The sequence below is a fragment of the Embiotoca jacksoni genome, unplaced genomic scaffold, assembly GCF_022577435.1.
Source record: "Embiotoca jacksoni isolate LCO1_2020_lvr unplaced genomic scaffold, fEmbJac1.0.p SCAF_6, whole genome shotgun sequence".
NCBI classification, from domain to species: Eukaryota; Metazoa; Chordata; class Actinopteri; family Embiotocidae; genus Embiotoca; species Embiotoca jacksoni.
The window spans coordinates 19,846,041-19,863,148 of record NW_027185414.1 but is presented as its reverse complement, the minus strand read 5'-3'; the positions used below and the strand labels follow the sequence as shown (position 1 = coordinate 19,863,148).

At 40.0% G+C, this 17,108-nt stretch overlaps 1 protein-coding gene across 5 annotated transcripts in view; it reads right to left on the bottom strand.

Moving 5' to 3' along the window:
* The window catches only part of tdrd3 (tudor domain containing 3), a 35,904-nt gene extending 21,028 nt beyond the window's left edge, over window positions 1-14,876 (bottom strand). Inside the window, exons 1-14 of one of the 5 annotated variants that reach the window (XM_069173762.1) lie at window positions 14,681-14,876; window positions 13,930-14,014; window positions 12,555-12,620; window positions 11,658-11,818; window positions 10,367-10,508; window positions 10,119-10,190; window positions 6,213-6,362; window positions 5,617-5,769; window positions 4,851-5,028; window positions 4,021-4,146; window positions 2,650-3,602; window positions 2,272-2,397; window positions 1,946-2,085; window positions 463-715 (exon numbers count right to left, since the gene is read on the bottom strand). In XM_069173762.1, the coding sequence (XP_069029863.1) occupies window positions 1,969-2,085; window positions 2,272-2,397; window positions 2,650-3,602; window positions 4,021-4,146; window positions 4,851-5,028; window positions 5,617-5,769; window positions 6,213-6,362; window positions 10,119-10,190; window positions 10,367-10,508; window positions 11,658-11,818; window positions 12,555-12,620; window positions 13,930-14,014; window positions 14,681-14,718 (2,367 nt within the window). In that variant the 5' untranslated portion in view covers window positions 14,719-14,876 and the 3' untranslated portion in view covers window positions 463-715; window positions 1,946-1,968. Of the gene's footprint in view, window positions 1-462; window positions 2,122-2,271; window positions 2,398-2,649; window positions 3,603-4,020; window positions 4,147-4,850; window positions 5,029-5,616; window positions 5,770-6,212; window positions 6,363-10,118; window positions 10,191-10,366; window positions 10,509-11,146; window positions 11,610-11,657; window positions 11,819-12,554; window positions 12,621-13,929; window positions 14,015-14,680 lie in introns of those variants that run through there. The other 4 variants (XM_069173763.1, XM_069173761.1, XM_069173764.1 and 1 more) reach the window with 4 other exon arrangements.
* Between the last annotated feature and the right edge of the window lie 2,232 nt (window positions 14,877-17,108).

The window sequence follows — 17,108 nt, the reverse complement described above, 5'->3', positions numbered from 1 at the left end:
GCACGGTAGAGTGTGCGCTGTGCTTGAAGAGCTGGGTACAGTCCCTTTTGTAATGTGCAAAATGATATCTCTGCAGTGTAACCATCTCTATTACAGGGGGAAGAGATTGTCTTACCTTTGGATTTGCTTCAAAGAACACCACAAATGAGCTTGAGCCGCACACTGTGGGCTTTTAGTGCCTACGGCTATCCATGAGAGGACAAATGTCCAGGCTAAGCCGAGATACAGGACAGCATCGAAAAAATTTGCTGGTGCATTTTTTTCAAAAAATATCAATGTCATCAGTTAAAATTAACCCTAATTAAGATAAAAGATTAACTAAAATTAACTGATAGCTGCTAACTGCTCTAATTAGAGTACAAATGAAACCAAGGACCCCTGAGAGGTTTCTTTTTCTGCTCTGCATTAGTTTATTCATCATTTAAATCAGTTAATTAGAAACAAATTGCATGAAAACAAATCTGCTACATACTCATGTGTTTATTTTGATGCATCCATTTAACAAATCTTCACAACATATACAGTAGATATGTCCTTGACACACACAAAAAAAAAGAAAGGAAAAAAAAAAGGGCTCATGTCAGTTTTTATTTTATTTTTGCATTTCGTGCAAGCCCTTTGAAAAGTTCTGGATGTCCTGACCATGTGGACACTTTAGAAATTCAGGAAGCACTGTGGATTGTTGCAGAAAGTGGAAGGAGGAGGGTCAAGCACACTGATGGATGGAGAAGAGGAAAATTTGTTTAATACCTTTGTTAAATTGAGCATGTCTGTATTTTTAAGGCATCTGGGCTTCTTATTATATCATAACTGGGTTTTATACGATTCATTTGTACCAGCAGAAGAAGTGAAAGTTGAAAATATTACATGAAACCAGGTTTTGCAGTTGGCAACGGTTTCTGGTACGCATGAGGATGGGGACAATATGCTTATCTCCCAATTCAACACTATCACGATACCCGGGTACCGTTTCAATTACGTATCGCAATTTTTAAATATTGATGATTCTGCAAGTCTTGTGATTTTTTTTTAAAAATTGCAATTTATTACACTTTGTATACTTTTTTTTTAACACTCGACCATGTGGAAAAATGTCATGCTTCTAGAGACTATTTATATAATGAGTGACATTTCCAAAAAAAAAAAAAACAGTTTTATTTTAGCAGCGTCATTCCTATAAACCCCTTGGCTCTGTCTTAAAGCCATGCTAATGCAAAAATTGTCATCAGGAATACCACATCAGAGGTCAATATAGTAAGTCTATACAAGTCTTCAACCTCTTAGTTAAATGAAGTACCGCCATGATGAAAGGAATCAAAGCAGAACCACTACGGCTTTTTTTTTTTTTTATTCTGAAGCACCGCGCTCGTCTCGGGCTGGAAGCGGTGACGTTATTGCTTCTTCCGGTCACCAACAGTCAGCTGTTAGCCTTTAGCAGAAAGTCGAACCCTAGCTGGTCAGCAGCGCTGGTAAACGTGAGGATTTATTTCCTCGCGAGTGGAAGAACTGGCACCTTTCCACTACCGTTAAAACAAACTCGCAAATTTACAATTGACTTTGTTCCCGAGCTGATGCCAACAAGCTAACCAGCTAGCTCCCCAGCTAACTGTTAGCTGCTGGCTTTTATTACACTAGCTCAATGTAAATAATACATGAAAAAAAATGAACTGAGGAATTAGCATTAGCATGAAATAATACACGAGAGAATCCTTTTTTTTTTGTTGTTTTTTTTTTTGTTCTCCCACCTCTGGCGTGTATTAAACAGTATGTCAGTAATAATTCACCAAACAATGTCAAGAGAAATGAGCCAACAAATGTCGCTTGTATAATCCAAGACTTCGACAACAATTTAGGGAGAATTGTTTGAGGCATTGATGACACATTCCATATAAAACACACCGATGTTGAATGTTGAATTAAAAGTGATCCTTTCCCATTCCTTTACCTGCCAGTGTAAACGCAGACTCGTCAGTCTCGTGCCCTGGGCGGCTGGTAGTACTGCTGCGTGGGTCTTGTGCGTCTCGGTTGACCATCACCTCCTCGGCGAAACTCGAGTGAGCTGTCATAGTAACCATCATCCTCCTCCTGCCATTGTACATTTGATACGGTTGTGATGTGTTACTGTGAGTCATAAAACTACATGTCATTTATATTTCATCACCCTTCACTTGAATACAGTTTCATCAGTTCCTTCCACTTTGTATTAACCAACACATGCTGATCTTATTAATGATGAATGATACATTATATTCCTGTTTTATTTGTACTTACCAACATATCAGCAGCCACAGGCTTTATGTTGTGCAGGAGGACTTCTTCACAGTTTCCATAATCACTAAATACAACCACGGCCGTGGAGCCTGACGGATGCACAGCATCTATTCTGGCATGGTAGAACTTCACGCACGCACACACAACCAGACAGAAAAAAAGAAAACCTAATTATCTTAATACAAACATTTCCACATGTAAAGATAAAACAAATTTCTGTCAATTAATATAATTGTGACAAAGAAATCAAAGACGCTGTCAACAATGTGACTGAGAGAAAATGAGCCACGACCACAAATAATTTTTTACATTATTTAATGTTAAATGTCAGAAAACAACCTTCAACTACTGCTCGTTACTTCTCCAAGAATGACATACCTTGCGGTCTTCCCAGTACAGTGCCAGGCACTGGTCTCCAGGTTTCCAAGCGGGTTCAACAATGTGACTTTTCTCTGACCCTCGAGGACCCTGACCTTTTCCTTGTCCTGGCCTTCTCTTAGGTCCTTGGATGTTCGAAGTGTATTTCTTGGGGGGCGGCTCCCTGTTGGGCGGACACGGGGAGGTTGTTGGCTTGATTGGCCCAGTTCTTTTATGTTCCATGTCTCCATTTTGGAAATGAGTGGGATCCACTGTCGTTATTCGAGAACCCTGCGACAACCCGACATCTTGAGACGTCCCTGAGCTTCCTCCCCTCGAGTTAAAGTTTGCCGGCCCACTGTCCCTTTGTCGGTCGAAGTGGTCCGAGTTTGGTCGCTCCATCCTCCCCTTCCGCCTACCGTTGTTGGGTTCTTCATTTCTGTCTGGACGTTTAGTACTTCCTCTTCCGTCCACTTCTCCTCCTGTAGAATTACTCAGTCGAGATGGCGGTACATTATCTTTTACCCCTCTCCTATGAGACGGTCCAGACATATTCCCACCACCATCTCCATTTCTGGATCGTTGGTGGTAAGATCCACTAAACTCCATCAGCTGCTGCGGTTCTTTAGAATGTGTGGAAGTTGTCGGGAAGGAGGACGGAGAAATCTGCTCATCCCTGATCTCTCTCCTGTCGTATTGCAGTCTCTCTGGCGGGCCTCGGGACCATCTCTCCTGGCCCTTCCACTGTGGGGCTTGAGCTGATGTTTGAGAGGTTGCACAGTTGGAGAGAGGCTCCTGGCCAGGTTTGGGAAAATCAGTGTCCCTGTGAAAGCGAGGCGGACGGTCGTTTCTTTGCTGGCGATGGTCGTTATGAGAGGAGAACTTGCTCTGAGATGTGTCTTTGGTGTAATAGTCGAAGTTGGAGAAATTTGCTCTGGTCTCGTGATGTCTCTGCGGTGCCTGGCTCTTTGGCTCTGAGATCACAAACCAGGAAGAAAAAACACAAAACAACGATCAGTGTATTCAAAAACTATGGCAACATATTTCAGACCACTGATGATTTCAGACATTTACAGAACATGATTGTATTTCTCTCAGCTCATGATCACCCCATCTGTCTTAATCTAATCATTACTCTTCATGTTGAAGTCCTGCTATAAATTCGTGTCAAAAAACATTCTTAAAACAGAGACAGAGACGCAGACATTACCCATATTTCAAACTCACACTTATTCCCTGTATGCCTTCCAATAAAGGCAAAATTGCCCTCCCAAAAAAAAACCTTAAAAGAATTTGTTTCTTCCTGAAATAAATCAAGTAGGACAGCTTGATGGTTATGGACCTGAGAGAGGTAACGGTTTGTTCAACTGAAATATGGACCAGTTCACTCACCATCAATGGAGAAACCTCCCATCTTGGATTCCAGAAAGTCAAACAAAGTACTTGGTCCAGATGGCCTTCCCCCTGTTCCCTCCTCCTCATCTTCATTTCTGGACCTTCCTCTTCCCTTTCCTCTGACTGAGGAGAACCCAAAATAACAAGACAAAGTTATGAACACTTTGTCAGTAAGGTGTTTAGAAAGTTTGGATGTGTGCACGCTCACGCCCTGCATGTCTACATCTAAAGTATGTGGCTCTGTGTATGCATATATTTGTTTGTGTCCGTTATAAACCTGAACCCAACTCAACCAGATATTTTACTTTTGATAAATGTGAGCACTCTGAGCTGACCTGAACGGATCCACAGACAGCAACAACAAGAGCTTTGAAAAACAATCGCTGTTGTTGTACCGCACGCTGAAAGAAATCTTTAACGAAAAGAAGTCAGTAAATAGTTCACAATGATTGGACAAGTTTTCAAGTTGTCTGTACTGAAACAAGAGCAAAACAATGAGTGCAGGTAGAAGAGAAAATCCATCTGAAACCGTGTAGTGTGCTGGGGACAAGAGCCAGCAGTAATGTGAGCATGCAATTTTTGGTAAATGGACTAAAACAAGAATAACTGCTACTGTGGTTCTTTAACTAGGCTGTTTGTGTTTTTCACTGCATTTAAAAGACCTCCACATTACTGCCCCGAATCTCACTCCTACTCTGTAGAAACATGAAGTCTTATGGGATCAAAGCAGGCAGAAGGCATGTCCGTATGTATGTGTGTATGTGTGTGTGTGTGTGTGTGTGCGTGCGTGCGTGCGTGCGTGCGTGCGTGCGTGCGTGCGTATGAACCTCTGGGTTGCGGCTTGTTGGATTCAGCCACCACTGGACCGGGTCTGCTCCCAGACGATCCAGTCAGTAGGCTGTTTAGTGCCACTTCAAGGTTGTTATTATTGTCCATCAGAGCTTGTCGAGCAGCCTCTCTGTTAAAGCCCATCTCCATGATGTCTCTCAGAGCACGTTCATCCACCTGCCCACCGAGGGAAAGAACAAAAAGAAAACATAGATATTGTACGGAGAAAGTACAAAATGTACAGAGGAGGAAATAAAATGTAGACATAATGGTTTTAATAATAACAATGAGGTAAAATAAGGTAATTTTACGCAGAACTGAGGCTCAATGTGGATTGGATGGACAGTGGAGGAGGAAATAAAATACTGCCTTACCTTGGATTAGTGTGCATTTAAGTTTCAAACCATCCCACCCCAATACTATAATATCCTGTTCCCTCCTATTTATGTGTTCAGCCTAGAAACTGGCAGGTCACAACACAAAGCAAGACAAATGGACTGCCACTTGATTGGAAAACCTGACCAGGCCTCCAATTCATTTACATTTCTACAATATCATAATCGATGGCTCACCCAGCTTCTGAACCATGAAATAAGACTTCAGTCCAGACCAAATACACCAAAGAAGAACACAGAGCGAGTTCCAACCTTTAAATTGCTTTGTTACAGTGAATGGAGGCTTCAGTAATGTGCGGTAAAACCATTATTTCAACACAGGCAATTTCTTTTTCTTTTTACAGGTTTTTGACCGCGTTTGTCTTCTCACCAGCTCTCTGTAGTTTCCATCTTGTCTGCTCTCTGTTCTTTCCACCCGGTCCTCCCATCTCCTCTGCTGGTACGAGTCTCGGCCCCGGGAGGAGGAAGCAGCGTTGGATAAATTACTGCCTGCATTTCCTCCACCGCCGAATGTGCGGGGGCCCTGACATAGTAAAAAACAATAGATGAAGATCAATAGAGCTGCAGACAAAAAACTAAAGAAATAGAGCTTTGTGGTTGACAATTTAATTATGATTTTTAATTTGAAGGGTTACTCAAACGTCAAGACCAATTAAGGTTAAGGTGAATGCCAGTAAGGGGGCATGTACTATTAAAAGGAGGCTAAATTAAGGAGCCTGTGCAAAAAAATGCAATCGATAAGTGAGTCAGCAAAATTTTGTTAACGACGCAAAAACAGTGGTTCTGAAAATCAAATGTCCAAAATGCAAGGTGGTGGAAAATCATAAATTAACTGAGAATATATTACATGTTGGCAAATTGTAAGGTAATTATAAGGCAGACTAATAATGTTGCAACACTTCTCTAAAATATTTAAAAACACTAGAGTTAAGATGCCACAAAGCGCCATGATGAGGGTTTCCGTACCTCTTTGGTCTTGGCCACCTCAGCGATAGCTGCAGTCCGCTGCTTTTCAAACTCGTCATTCTCGTCGGGATTTTTGACCCCAGTGTGAGTCTGGAGGGTCTTCCTCTGGTCCAGCTCTCTGCTGTCTACCTCATCCTTCCTTGCACACTTCTATACAAGTAGAGAAAGAACAGATCCTCCTCAGTCATGTTCAGTTCCTGAAGCAAAGAGTCAGGCCACTTGACAGTTTATACATTTTGTGGATTTACACTAGAACTTTGATGAATTAATCTGCAGGTTTAAGTGGTGCTTGAAGAAGTTATTGTACCGACTAATAGCAACCCAAATCCTAAAGCTGGCTCCCGGCTCACAGTTCATGTTTTGAAAACTAAACTAAAGTTAAAAAAAAATATCAACAGTGACGTGGTAGGAATGAGATGGTGACTCAAGACTGCCTGGGGAACAGTCAGAAGTGATGATTCAATCAGAGGTCAACAACTGACAGGAGCAATGACCTTTGCAACCAAAAGAGACTGAACCTGCTCAGAAGCGAAAATGAAACTGATGACCTGTTGGGCATCAACACTATTAAGGCGGGGAAGGCAGCGGGAATGGTTTGCAAAAGGGGAAAACTTGTTTTTTTAACTTCTAAACTTACAGGGTTACTTCACTCAAATTGCAACTTACACCGATAGTTTTAATTAGGGTTTTATTGGGTTTTAAACCCTCCTCCATTGACGTTTCTACCTTCAGTGGGAGAGAAAGTTTTGAAAAATAGTTTGAAATCTCAACCACAACGTCTGTTTCCAAAGAAAATATCCTCTGTTACACTGGATAATTCACAGGCCTCACAGTGAACAATGCGCTATTTTTTATATCAGTCGACAGCGGTTCCCAAAGAAAAATATCTGTGAGCCCAGGAGATGAGTCAGGCTAACCAAGGCACAGATGCAGGGCAAAGGGATTCTGGGAGGGCAAGCAGAAAAACAACAAACCTATCTGTATAGATATCACTCAGGTTATTCTGTAATTCCTGCAGATTTTCTGACTAAAACTTGCATCATACTTTTTTCAAAGCTCTGAAGTATACCTTACACTCAACTGGTAAATGTGTTATGGAGTCACAGCATGAGGCAAATAATTCTACTTTCTGATATGATGTAATTCTTCAAGGGAAACAAAATGTCCAGTGAAAACACAGCAGCTCTCGGTATTAAAAGCATTCCTGCTGTGAAGCGCCGTGGTGGCAGCTGTGACAATGTTTCTGTGTAACAGGAACTGGGGGAGATACTACAGAGTCAAAGAAAATGCAGACACATTGTTAATTTCCTTAGAATAGAGTAATATATAAGAACCCAAAGCAGACATATTCAACACTATGTCGCGGAGTGACCCAGCATGAGAAATACAACACCCTAAATCTGAACAATGTTGAATAATAATTCTCAAAATGCTCCTCGTCCAGCTTTACAAAGCTTGAGTAAATCTGGAATCAAGAGTGTGAAAATTCCCCCAAAAAACAAGTTTCCAGCTGATACGGATGCATCCCCATCTGAAGCTGTGATCCTTTCCAAGCAAGTATTCACTCAGAATCAGCAGCTTTTAAATATACAGTTAAAACCAGAAGTTTACATACACTGTGCAAAAAGACACATAACACTTTTTTTTCTCACTGTCTGAAGTTAAATCAGACTAAACCTCTCCTGTTTCAGGTCCGTTAGGATTACCAAAATTATTTAACTTTTGCTAAATGTCACAATAATGAGAAAGAGAATATTTTAGAGAATTTTTCATTACTTTCTTCAAGGTCAAAAGTTTACATACAGTTCCTTAGTATCTAGTGGCATTGCCTTTGAACTGCATGACTTGGATCAAACGTTTTGGGTATCCTTCCACGAGCTTCTTACAGTACTCTGCTGGAATTCTGGCCCATTCCTCCTGACAGAACTGGTGTAACTGAGTCAGGTTTGTTGGCCGCCTCGCTCGCACACGCCTTTTCAGATCTGCCCACAAATTTTCGATGGGATTCAGGTCAGGGCTTTGTGATGGCCACTCCAAGACATTGACTTTGTTGTCCTCAAGCCACTTTTTAACTATTTTGGCAGTATGCTTAGGGTCATTGTCCATTTGGAAGACCCATTTGCGCCCAAGTTTTAGCTTCCTGGCTGATGTCCTGAGATGTTGCCTTAATATTTCCAGGTAATGTTCTTTCTTCATGATGCCGTCTATTTTATGAAGAGCTCCAGTTCCTGCTGCAGCAAAACAGCCCCACAACATGATGCTGCCACCTCCATGCTTCACAGTTGGGATGGTGTTTTCAGGTCTACAAGCTTCCCCCTTTTTCCTCCAAATGTAACGGTGGTCATTATGGCCAAACAGCTCCACTTTAGTTTCATCAGACCACAGGACATGTCTCCAGAAGTTAAGGTCTTTGTCTTGGTGTCTTTTTGCAAACTGTAATCTGGCTTTTTTATGTTTCTTTAGGAGTAATGGCTTCCTTCTTGCTGAGTAGCCTTTCAGCCCATGTCGGTGCAGGACTCGTTTTACTGTGGATAATGACACTTTCTTACCAGCTTCAGCCATCATCTTCACAAGGTCTTTAGCTTTTGTTCTGGGGTTGATTTGCACATGTCGGACCAAAACACGTTCATCTCTGGGACACAAGAGCCCGTCTCCTTCCTGAGCGGTGTGATGGCTGGACAGTCCCATGTTTATACTTGCGTATAATTGTTTGCACAGATGAACGTGGCACCTTCAAGCATCTGGAAATTGTACCCAAGGATGAACCAGACTTGTGGAGCTCCACGATTCTCTCCTTGATTTCTTGGCTGATTTCTTTTGACTTTCCCATGATTTCAAACAAGGAAGCAGAGTATTTGAGGTGTGGCCTTAAAATACATCCCCAGGTGTGCCTTCAATTAACTCACATGTTGTCAGTTAACCTATCAGGAGCTTCAAAAGCCATGACATCATCATCTGGGTTTGCCCACGTTGTTTAAAGACATAGTACTTTTGGTGTATGGAAACTTTTGACCTCAAAGAAAGTAATACAAAATTCTCTAAGAAATTCTCTTTCTCATTATTGTGACATTTAGCAAAAGTTAAATAATTTTGGTAATCCTAACGGACCTGAAACAGGAGAGGTTTAGTCTGATTTAACTTCAGACAGTGAGAAAAAAAAGTGTTATGTGTCTTTTTGCACAGTGTATGTAAACTTCTGGTTTCAACTGTACATTCATGAAAAAGTCTATGTTCAAACTCCTGGCTCGAATGCAAACACAACTCTGTGTTTGCTTTTCTGAAGCTGTGATTTAGAAAAAAAAAAAAATTGTAGAAAGATGTAAGGTGGTTTCATATTTTCTGAAGGCACTGGGAATTGAGCATAGTTATTCTTTTCAAATCAATTTCTATATTTAGATGCCAAATGTTTGACAAGATGGGCATGATAATTATTGTTGATGGTACACCTTAGAGACCAGCTTTGAAACGTGTAATCTCTTCTTATCTTTCATATCAATTACATCTTTTTATTTCAATACAAATGCAACATCTACACCACACGCTGATGGCAAGGGACAACCTGTAACTGAATAGTTTGCCGATTTAAAAATCAGTCCTTCATTTGAAAGATTCATTAAGACACTCATAATTGTCCACAAACATCGGAGAGATCATTGCCAAGCAATGGACACTCTTCCAGCCAGACCTGGGTTTGACGACTCTCGTACATTAATGAGGTTATTGTTCTTCAGCAGAACCTGACTTCTATTATATCGCTACTAAAAATCAATCTCATTTCATAAATATACACGTACTATTTTATATTCCTGTTTCTAGTTTCATTTTTTTTCCCCCAGTGTTTATATCAGAGAAAAGCACTTTACATTGTTCAATTAAAAAAATTGCGCTATTAACATTTTTCCTCACCTGACCAAATGGCACAAAGGGAGGAGGTCCACCTTCTGCGCCAATGTTACTCCTGCTGTGTTTGGCCAGGCTCTGCAGGTTGAAGGATAAAGAGAGCTCATTCTTCCAAACTGAGAAGAATACAATCCTCGCAAACACTAATGATGGGCCTATATTATAAATTTAAAATGCTTACTAAAATATGAATTCCTCATTTTTTTTTTTGTAGCTACAAGGAGCTGAGCCATCATTAAAATATCGACCCTCACCCTTTGTAGTTCCCATTTCTCCACCATGTGATCAACCTCGCCTCCAAGGACGAAGATTTTGGAGTCATCGAGCAGCAAAAGACCATTTTTAACCTGGACTGTACCAAGGAGCTTTACCTTTGTTCCAGGGGGGGTGTTAAGACTGAAAAACAAAACGAATAACAATAAAATGCACGCATGAAACAATGCTTCATATTTGTATTTCTCACCGACTGCTAAATTTTTAATGCATAAGAGGGTTTAACACATTCTAACTGCATATACCAAGCCCCGCACCCTATTGCTTTACCCATACCACTTTATAAATGACATGGAGCTGAGCCAGCGGATGGGTGGCAAGGCTAGGAGAGACTATTAATAATCCCAGCTGCTCACCCATCCTCATGCTAAATTAAAAGCTCCTCTATCTCATCAGGCCTGATAAGGCCTCTGCCTCTCTCATTAGGAAAGCACAGGGACTTAGAGGGATTTCTAGCTACTGATGCCGGATGCCAAAGCAACAATTAGGGATTTTACTCTCAAACCTCTGGGATAGATGGTGTTCTTGCGATAGCAGCAAATACAGCAATGAGGCACTAGCTGTCTTTGACTCAATCACACACAAGCACATGCACTCAACCCTACAAATGCGCCATTCACCCTCAATGCTTATTTGTCACCTCTCCTTACTATGTCACCGTCTCGCACACTGAATAGTCCTGTAATCCGTCTCATCCCTCTTCGCCAATCACTTATGGCCCCACGCACACTGAAGCGGACACTTTCATAAGAGACACTAACCACCGCTGTTGGTAGCCGGGCGTGTGTGTGCCGCTCATAAAGAGGGGATTTGTTCTGTTCTCTCCTCTTTTCCCATCAGGAAGTCAAGGCCCACATTCTGGCCACTCCACCTGTACAGACTGGCTAGTCACCATGGCAGCAGTCACCAAGGCCACCGTTGCTTGGATGGAGATGCAATTAAGGCTGGGAATTGTTAGATCAGTTGCCACCACGTGGAAAGTGCAGATAAAGGGAAAATTCAGGCATGTGGTGGGGTGTGACAGTGTTGACAGGGAGGTGGGGGAGGAGGGTGTGTGCAGAATCTTACACACTAGCTTTCAATATATGAGGAACTGGCTAAAGGCACCCTGTTTTTCCTGTATGTAGAGAGTAGAAATACACTTTGAACAATTTTTTTTTTTCTTAAAAAAAAAAAAAGCCATGTTCTCAACACTTCCAAGACAATAAGATCACATTGCATCCTATTATTTGCACGAAACATTTTCCTAAAGGAAACAAAAGAGTTATATACCTGAGCTTCGACAGATGCTTGAACTCCAATCCAACACAGGTGGTGTGACCATCTGTCATTTGGAGGCGCAGCATTCGCGGCGCACCCTGGGACTCCTCGTGGTCTTTAGGAGCCGAGATGTTTCTTACCTTCTGCACCTGGAGAACACATGGACCCTCCAACTGGCCATGTGCACAAAGACAACAAGAGAGTGTGGCTTGAAAGGCAACGCAGCAGCAGCATGCGGGGGAGGACCGCTACGGCTAAACACAGGAGAAAACTCCAGGAGTTTCAGTATGAATTCAGGATTAACTAAATCTCAAAACTAAATCTTTTCTCTTCAGCATACTTGTTTCTTTGGTCCTCAAAATTGCTTCATGACTTGCTTTTGGATTGACAGTGACCATTTTGTTTAAAAGTGCCTCACTCAAATAATAATTTCTGTGAAAAGAAATTTGTAAGTGCAATCTACATTCAGCTCTACAACTGTATGTAGTGCAGCGCTATTTTAGAAGCCCAGATGGCATTCACTCTTTGAAGCATACTATAGGAGGCCGAGTGTATTGCCAGGGTAACATGAGTGTGCCTCATATTTTGTGCCTCATATTTTGTGCCTGAAGGGGAACAGGAAGTAAAAATACATATAATTACAGGTTTTAATATTTGAAAGCTATTTTTTTTCCTTCTCCAGCTGCTCAACCCTAGTTCTGCAGATGAAGCAGCAGTTGTTTGGTCCTCATTTGTCAGTGTGTTAGGGCCATCTAGTGGCACTCATGGGGACTGCATTGCAGTTGTTCATTTGAATCGGCACTGAGTTGACTTTCAGCCGTGTAATAACATTGGCTGTCACGCATCATTTCCCAGAGTTTCATAAATGTAGCTATGAAATGGCTGTATGAGAATTTCAGTACCACTCACCTTCTCAGTTCTCCCACTATTGATGTCAGATGGTAGAAATTTTCTCCCAATAGGTCTAAGATCACTCTGCAAAGGATATACAGCTTGATTAGAAAGAAATACATAACAATCAAAATTAAAATACTTTGACTGAAGCTACTTATCAACACGTTACAACCTTTCACTTTAAGATCTCAATCCCAGAAATTAAAACCATGGCGCCAGAGACAAGTAATGATGCCTGTGTGCACGATTAGCCAAATGTGCCATAGTTGCAGTACCATACGGTACATACTATATGGTGTAATATATGGTGTCATTTTGAAATATATGGTTCAGGTACACTACAATTAAAATTCCAATTAATATTAATATTTTACAAAGTTATGTATTTTCCAACCATCTAATAGGACTTTAAATTTCCTTGTAACCTACACGAAGATGAACTGTTCCGTCTGCAGACGGGTCTGTCACCCATCATTTTGTTCACCGTCTCTAAACATCTTTTATTTTGCCAGAACAACTAAAAGAACTAATTTCTTCTTTGTATTGAAGCTTCAATAAAAAAAAATTTTGAAACACAATCGTTATACAAATAAATGCTGCAGGAAATGCTCTGCTAACAGACCAATATGACTGTTTTGTTAGCAGAGCAACATTGCTGATGACAAGACAAGCTCTACCTCAAGGTTACTACACGCCTGTGATGCAGTAATATGTTCAAGTGCAGTCTGACATCTTTTGGCAGCGTTACAGGCCAAAACTTAAAGGTTAAAGCTTTTTACAGTAAATGCATCGTCTGTATCTTTGTCCTTTTAAACTGTTAAGAGAAATACATTTATAATTGACTATTTACGGTTCTTCCTGATACATTTTTTTTTTTGTCACTTATCCACCTAAAGGATCCTTTCATTTTTCTGAATGCACACAATTATCATTATTATTAATCTTAAGAGCCTCAATATGTTATCACACTATGCCATGAAATATATTACATTTCTGTTTTTTTTCTGATATGATTTTAGGTGGTGGGTAATAAAGTGGATTTAAACCGACTGAAGACAAAGGATGATGTGAAGGTGCAAGATCAGAGCTGAAGATGGATCGAGCCATTGTTGGGTCTGAAAATAGTGCTTCATAAATTGAAATTAATTATTAATTAGTAAATAGATTTTTTTTTTTTTAAATGCATCTTTTTAGTAAACATGTAATGTGGCTGTGTGCCTGTAAATACCTAAAAAGCAGTCTGTACTCTTTATAACCATTTCCCATTGCAACTCAGTGCAAACCAATGCATTGTTGAATATAGGATCCGCACGCTGCCGCAAAAAGACCAAGCAGACTGCTGCTGTGCTGCAGAAGCGTGCATGTTAAAAGTTGCCAGATGAAAACTTACATCGAGTGCAATACGAATGATGTCACTGTGTGTGACTTTCTCAGCAGATCCTTTCAGCTCTGCGATGCCTTCGTCACTGAGGTACCTGTGACGTAACGAACAGGGTGGAGACCAAAAGTTAATTAAGTTGGCAGCAGTTCCAAGTAGTTTCAGGTTTGACATGCAAAACAACGAGAGTTACACCATTAAAAACAATTAAAATAATAATAATAATAATAAAAAAAGACCAAGATAGTAAACATAGGTCTGTTTCATACGTATAGATGTTTATATATCATATCTTGTATTATTAGCCTGAGAAACCGCGAGACTCCAGAAGGGGGATCACCTCATTGACAAAAAAAAAAAAACATGGGAGTTAATGAGTGTTTATATTTGGATGATGTGAAGATCTACGTGGGGCTGCAGCCAGCACTTTGCCATACAGAGTATAACCAAGGCCGTCCTAACTTTCAAAACAATTACACATTTCCTTTTTGACCGACTGTCGGTTAACGCGACATGTCGCGTCCGTCTGCATTATGGTGATAGCGTGCTAAATGTAGGAGCCGATTAACCTCGCTGCTCAAGTTAGATAGCTTCGGATTCACTAAAGGCGACGTACATACGTTACCACAACTCGCACAATCGACGCCGGTCGGCTGAACTTCGGGATTATGTTGTAAAGTCTTGAGTATATTTGCCAAACACACCAAACGTGCAACCTCAGTAAGTCAGCTAGCTCTCTGACATTAGCCGCCGTGCTACCTACCAGCCCTCTTTGGTCAGGGAATCTGTCAAATCCGCCATTTTCGTCCAAACTGTGGATGTGTAAGTTGACGACTCCGACGGTTTCAAAGTGAGTACACTTGAATAACGACTATCTGATTCTGCAATACATGTTCTGTTGCTAACAAAGCTCGCTAATGTGAGAACTGAACGACCCGACGGCGCATACGTCACCGACCGAGACGCGTCGGGCAAAGTATGGAATGCCGAAAGGGTCAAAACTGATTTTATTCGCGTTATATTCTTGTAGGGTAGGTAGGTAGGTATTTACAATTGTAATTGTTTTTCATCGAAAGATAACGCTTTAAGGACGACCTTTTGTGATATAGTGACGTAAGTTGCATCATCAATATTAAGTTTACATCCAATAATGAACGTTGAGTTTGTTGAGAGCAAGCACAAAAGTAACTAAGTACAGTTAGGTACTGTAATAAAGTAGGCTACAATATAGCCAAATATAAATTAAGAAAAACGATATTTGAAAGTTCCTGTGGGTCTAAATTGAGTGTTAATGAATAGTACTTTAAGTTATTCCTTGATTCAAAAATAAAGCTAAACTCACATTTTATAAAGTAGGGGAGACTTTGCAGGCAGAACAAATTATTACGTTTGTGTTGAATCTGAGTCATTATTAGTTTTAAACATTTCAGTTGCCCTTGTCAACAACGTGTTTCACTGTGCCTTAAAAATGCATTATGTTCAAGCCACAAAGTTGTTAAAGCAAAGTCTTCAATAATCCCCTGTGTCATATTGTTAATGGTGCAATTTTGGCTGTGGAACAGTCAAACGTGGAAGGAATTTAATTCTACTCTTTACCTATTTCTACGATGTGTCTAAAAAGCCATTGTAATCCAGTTCAGTGTCTCCACTTCTTGGCCCGAGCTTTGGGCTGACAAGCAGTTTGTGGGCACTTAAAGAAATCCAAGTGGACTGTCAAGATGACGAATCACAAAAGGCCCAACCCACAAATCAGTATTGGCATTATTAACAAAGCTCAGACACACAGGAGCAATACTGTAGATCCCAATAACATATTGATATGCCAGTCCATCACCGTCTCAGAAATTCCCCCGTGCTAGAAACCACTGTTCAGGTTACGTCATATGTGTTTTTTTACAGGAAACTCTTTTGTTGGCTTGACTGTTGTTCAGAGTGTTTAAAAAAAATTGAAAAAACATTATCTTGCCCTTTTTCTTCCAGGTTTGAGGAAGCACAGTGGGTATTTAACAGTTTTTTGTTCTGTAAACAACTGACTTACTGTTGTCATGGATATAATGAAAGAGACCTATACTCAACCATGTGTAAAAACCAAAACACTGAGATACATTGATGCATGTGATGGTGACAAATAATGTCCAGTTATTAGTAGCATTATTCATGAACCTCAGTGTGATCATTTTTAACCAGGGATTTCATATCAGTGGGTCTGATATTGCATTCTAAATGATGTTTTGGGATATATGAGATGGTGCTGTAGCAAAATTAGTTTGAGCAGTGATATGTGTTCCCTATTATTAAATTAAGAAACCTCTGAACCAAGTGTTTTTATCATGTTTAGTGGTTTTATAGTGAAAAACATTAAATCCATTTCTTTTGCAACCATTTCAGAATGCGTATGCATTTATACTACTGTAAAGGACGTGTTAATGACTAATGGCAAGATGTAATTTGCAAGATTTAAAAGAGAAAACATCAACCTGCCATGTTTTAGTTATCAGTGAATCAAAACCCAGGATTGTAGTGCAGTGATGCCATTTAATAAAAAACACAAGATGGCAGTATATGCACATTGAAATGTTAAAACCTGATCTTATCTCCATATGGATGTTGAACAACATTTAGAAGAAAAATTCTAAAGTGAATATTTTTTTCTTCAAATCATTAATAATCATTCTATACAAAACAGACAGTATTCAACATTGCTTGCTTGCATTCCTTATATACAACTTGTGACTTAAAAATGTAGAATTGTGTTGTTCCTGATGCAACCACTTAAGTAAAATCACATGTTTTGTGAGGATACAACTGATTTATACATAAAAACATGTAAAACATCTCTGCCCACATCATTCTTCAAAACCCTGTGCAAAAAAGGAAACATTTCAAATCTGTTGTTGCCTAGAAATTGATTGACACAACAATGTAAACAGGAAAACAAGTCTGATTTTTTTTTCTCTTGAAACTCATTTTAACAACAATATCTTTAAAATTTTGCCTTTTTAAAAAAATATGTTTATGCAATGAAAATGTTGATTTGAAATGCTTATTTCAATGAAGCACACATAATTCCTTTACAAAAACATTCAAACTCATTCAGATAGATTTTCTGTGTGTGGGATGTTTAAAAAGCCAAGAGCAATTTAATTATCAATAGAAGGGAATTTTAAATTTATATTATTTTGGCCTTTGGG